The sequence below is a fragment of the Glycine soja genome, chromosome 9 (assembly GCF_004193775.1).
Source record: "Glycine soja cultivar W05 chromosome 9, ASM419377v2, whole genome shotgun sequence".
Taxonomy (NCBI): Eukaryota; Viridiplantae; Streptophyta; class Magnoliopsida; order Fabales; family Fabaceae; genus Glycine; species Glycine soja.
Genome location: NC_041010.1, coordinates 16,885,592 through 16,890,386, shown reverse-complemented (window position 1 = coordinate 16,890,386; position 4,795 = coordinate 16,885,592). Strand labels below are relative to the sequence as shown.

The 4,795-nt window shown below is 33.7% G+C and overlaps 1 protein-coding gene across 1 annotated transcript; it reads left to right on the top strand.

Annotated features, from left to right (window-relative positions):
• The first annotated feature begins 518 nt into the window (after positions 1-518).
• LOC114368660 (B-box zinc finger protein 22-like) lies at positions 519-4,140 on the top strand. Its single transcript, XM_028325880.1, has 3 exons — positions 519-852; positions 2,044-2,460; positions 3,550-4,140. The coding sequence occupies exons 1-3, from the start codon at positions 670-672 to the stop codon at positions 3,826-3,828; spliced, it is 879 nt and encodes a 292-aa protein (XP_028181681.1). The 5' UTR covers positions 519-669; the 3' UTR covers positions 3,829-4,140.
• Positions 4,141-4,795: the final 655 nt, after the last annotated feature.

Here is a 4,795-nt window from a genome sequence, read left to right as displayed (position 1 = left end):
AAAATATGTTTTTCATCTTAAAAAAATATAAAAATATTTAAAATTTATGTTTATAAAATTTTTATTCTCATAAAATTAAAATATATTATTTTTTGACTCACATATAAGTTTAGATAATTCAAATCTATGATAATGATATTTATATTGGTGATATACTTGACTAATATAAATGTGATATTTTTTATATCAATTATGCATATAATCAATAAAAAATATTATGTTTTTTTATATTGATTATGCACATAATTCATATAAAAAAGTGATGCAAGTAAATTTGAACGTCTGAATCTTAATTGGACAAAAAATTATATATTTTAATCTTATGAGAACATAAAATATACTAAAAAATTTATAAAAATAAATTCCAAACATTTCCTACATTTATGGGAATGAAAAAAATATTTTGAAATATTAATTTGGGATGACAACTAATTATCGGGTCCCAAGCCCGCGAAGTCGGTGTCCCCTTCCACGTGGCATCCCATCTTCGCGGCCTTCAAAAATATCCCGTTGTCCTCCCCTTCCACTCCACCTCGTGTTTTCTTCTCTCTCTCACACTTTCTCTCAGCGTTGAAACTTGAAATTCTTCTTCTCCGAAACCTCTTTGAACCGGGTCAAGAAATAAACCTCGCTGGGAACCGTTGATTGGGTTTGTACGAATAATTTGAAATGAAGATTCAGTGCAACGTGTGCGAGGCCGCGGAGGCCAAGGTTCTGTGCTGCGCGGACGAGGCAGCACTGTGCTGGGAATGCGACGAGAAGGTTCACGCAGCAAACAAGCTCGCCAGCAAGCACCAGAGGGTCCCTCTCTCTCTCTCCGCCTCTCACATGCCCAAGTGTGACATATGCCAGGTACAACTGTTCATGATCGGCCCAAAAATGAGGCCTAAAATAAATTTTAATAAAACTCAAAGTTGCTTTGTCCTTGGCCAACCCTGACACCATTGCTTGTTAATAATGTTATTTTTTTTTATCTGTAAGTTTCAAAGACAGCTATAAGAGAGTTTGTAACAAGTCACACGCTCTGCTCATAGACCTTCTTGGTTGTTAATGTTGCTCGTTCCTTGAACATGTAAACTGGTGATAAGTTAGTCCTCAAAGAATGAAATTTCTGATATAGTCCTTGGATGCATGAAAAGTCTGGCAATTATTTTTACAACTTAATGACACATTGGTTTACTGTCAAATTGTTTCACTTTTTACACATTCAAAGACTAAATCAGAATTTTTATTCTTTCAAATACTAAATTGTTACCGATTTACGCATTAGGGACCAAAATGATCATTTACCCTTCAACCACTTGTTTCTTTTGTTTTCAATAACTAGTAGTGTTTGAAATCAGTGAACATAACTGTGCTGAATATGTGGAAGTACAACATGGGGGTGGATCAAAAGTCTCTTGTAAATATTAGGGTGAAATATGTTTTTTTCTTTTTTCCCTTAAAATATTTCAAACTGTTGGTTTTAGTTCTTATGAAAATTTAACATGTTTTTAGTCTTTTATTAGACTCAAAACACGTGTTTATGTTCCGGAGAGTGTGAGAAACACGTTCTTTCTAACACAATCTTATTATTGGTTGAAATTCATTGTTAACTATAAAATTGTGATTGAAGCTCATTCAATTAAAGGTGAGACCAAAAAAGATGTGATTTCTTGTGAATTTCAGGCAATAATAAATAGTTTGTTAGAAAGTGTATTGCACATTTCTCTTCTGGGTAAATGTAGGGACTATAAATATATTAAATTTTTATAGACTAAAATCAAGATCTGCCGTTAATACTCTTATAATTGTTTTACAAAGTTACTTTCTAGTTAGCATTGCTGACTTGTAACCACTTGTGATACTTAATCCATATTTGTGTTATGCTCTGTTGTATTTGGAGAATTTTGTCAAAACAAATTATACCTGCTTTGAATCTGTTGTTGGCATTGTTGCTAAGAGAGTTTTGTTGTTTTATTATTTGTTCTGGTTCAGTTATATATGTGAGCCTTTATCATTTTGGATAGCTTGCGACTATGCTAAGTGTGCTATTCCTTACAGGAAATGGTTGGTTATTTCTTCTGTTTAGAGGATCGAGCTTTGCTATGTAGGAATTGTGATGTATCTATACATACAGCAAATGCCTGTGTCTCTGATCATCAAAGGTTTTTGCTTACTGGTGTGAGAGTAGGCCTTGAAGCTACTGAGCGCGGTGCTTCCTCGTCTTCTGTGAAGTCACAGTCTGGGGAGAAAATGTCTGATGCTAAATCTTCATCCATCTCCAGAAATGTTTCCTCACTGCCCCAGCCATCAAATGCCAATGAAGTGTTACCCCTCCAAATGCAAGGAGTTGAGGAGTTTCCACCAAGCAATTTCTCAGGTTATACTTCTGGAAACGTCTCACAATGGCCCATTGAAGAATTTCTCGGATTAAATGAACTCAGTCAGTATTATAATTACATGGATGGATCATCTAAGGTATGTTTATAGTTGCAATGTAGCCTGTGGTCCCCTGGTCATTCATTTTGTATAGTTTGTATCTTTTTAACTTTTTGGGCTTATGGTTGAGTTCTGATAATCAGATTCATTTTTATCATGTCTCATAATATGTACAGCTGAACAATCTTTACTCAGTATCTCACAAAATTGTACACATGTATATATGCATGCTAGTGCATCTGTTTTCATACTCCATACCTACATTAGTCTGCAGCAGGTTCCTATGTTCATTGTTTGTAGTTAGGAATAGGATATCATCTATTATCATTGAACAGATTTTGCATAAGTTTTAAATTTTTTATCTTGGTGAAGAAAGTAAAGGGGGCTTAATCAGAAGATATCATCCATTATAATAAAACAAATTATGGATTAGAGTATCGTTGGCTAGGAAACCAGGGTAAACATGACAGGAGTAGAACTGGTCCAGCCTTCTGAGGGTAAATTCCCTGTTAAACATGTGATCACGGTATCACTAAACTATGGACAAATAGGTCCGTAAATATGTCAAAAGTTTGTTCTCTGAAAATAAGTTTTTTTCTTTCTTTCTTTGGTTGAATGCATTCAAATAGTGAGATTTGAATGGGTCTGAAGAACTGAAGGATTGTTGATTGATTAAAGAGTATATGCCTTTCCCCATAGCTTTGCTCCTAGAAAACCACAGATGAATGGTCTACTTGAAGTGCTGCTGAGCATTTTATGTATTCACCTTTGCATCGTATGCTTTTGTATTTGTTACTCATTCCTGTAAGCTGTAAAAATTAATGTAAAGATGATGTAATGGTAATCTTTGATAGAAATCCATGGGGAGCAGTCCTGTTGATTGAGTGTGTGGCTAGTTGATATGTTGCATAATTTAAGATATGCATGTCTTCCAATGTTTTGTTTATTTAATGAGTTATTTGTTCTTTTTCCGTGTATTCATTTACCATGTACTACTATTTCACTTGCTAAGTTAGGTATGCATTGCATTCATACCTATCTACAGTCTTGTTCTTGGTCTTGACTTGATGGTTGATTTACTTCCACTATCTACTCTTGATCTCATCTTCTCCCAATGAACTTTTGCAGGCTGACAGTGGTAAACTTGGGGATTCTGATTCTTCTGTTTTGAGGTCTGGTGAAGAGGATATGGATGATGACGGCTTCTTGGGACGTGTTCCAGATTCATCCTGGACAGTTCCTCAGATCCCTTCCCCTCCTACAGCTTCGGGTTTATATTGGCCGAAAGTCCCTCAATATACATCTGACAGTGCCATGTCTGTTCCTGACATATGCTTTTCTCATGTGCGACAGCCCCACCATGCCCAGCATAATTCTAATGTTTCCAAAAGGCGTAGGCAACTATAATTTGTTCTCTGATCACTAGCTCAATATGTTAAAAAGATTGTTTTTTATCTGTTAGAGATGGAGCGAACTTTTGAAGTTCTACCCTTCTTTAGATCATTTGAAGTTCAGTTTGCTACATGTTTCTTCTATTCACGGCAGTCTTCATTTCTTTTTGGGAGCAAATCCCTTAACTCTCCATTTGTTATTGGGAATTTGACAAAGAAAATAGCTGGAACAACAATGTAATAGGCTTCTCATTTCAATTTGATCTTGTGCATTTTAACTTATAGTTTTAGACCACAACATAGATGCATGAATTTGGTCGTCACCATAGATATCATGTTCAATATAAGCTGGTTCTCGTAAGAGTTTTATTTACCCTTTATCAAGGCCAACATTTTTATTTTTATCAGTTGGTAAGAAAGCGCGGATTCTTTAGGGTCCATTCGTTTGCAGTGAAAATGAATTGAAAGTGAGGTTTTTTTTTTTTTTAAAGTTAAAATTATGTATTTTATTTTTTAGGGAAGTGAAATAACTTATGGGGAATTTCAATCCATTTTTATTTCTTATTTATTCTTATATATACTTGTGAGTTTATTAAAAAATGATCTTAATTAAAGAGTTAATAAATATAAAGTGTTTATTAAAAAATTATATTAGATACATTGCAAATCACAACAGGCAGTTATTGATAATACTTTTAGAAGAATTTGATTTTTAAATTTTTAGCTAGTCTTTTAGGATGTGCTCGGCTCAAACTTGTTTGTTTTTTTATTTACTAAGTATTTCCCGGTAAAATAAAAAAAGGATTCTAAATCAGTTTTACAACAATTCATGCATTGTTCGAATTTGTTTGTTTTACTTTAAAAATTATTTTAATGTTAACATTCAATATAGGAGTTTTAAAAGCAAATGGGATGTTATTTGGTAAATAGAGAAGAAGTTAGGTTTTTCTAAAAGCTCTTTTACTTAACATTTTTTTTTCTTC

Excerpts from the sequence above, each read along its gene's own strand:
- LOC114368660 (XM_028325880.1), top strand. The coding sequence starts at position 670 with ATGAAGATTCAGTGCAACGTGTGCGAGGCCGCGGAGGCCAAGGTTCTG. Across the intron at positions 853-2,043 it reads CCAAGTGTGACATATGCCAG|GAAATGGTTGGTTATTTCTT; the intron begins GTACAACTGTTC and ends TATTCCTTACAG. Across the intron at positions 2,461-3,549 it reads ACATGGATGGATCATCTAAG|GCTGACAGTGGTAAACTTGG; the intron begins GTATGTTTATAG and ends GAACTTTTGCAG.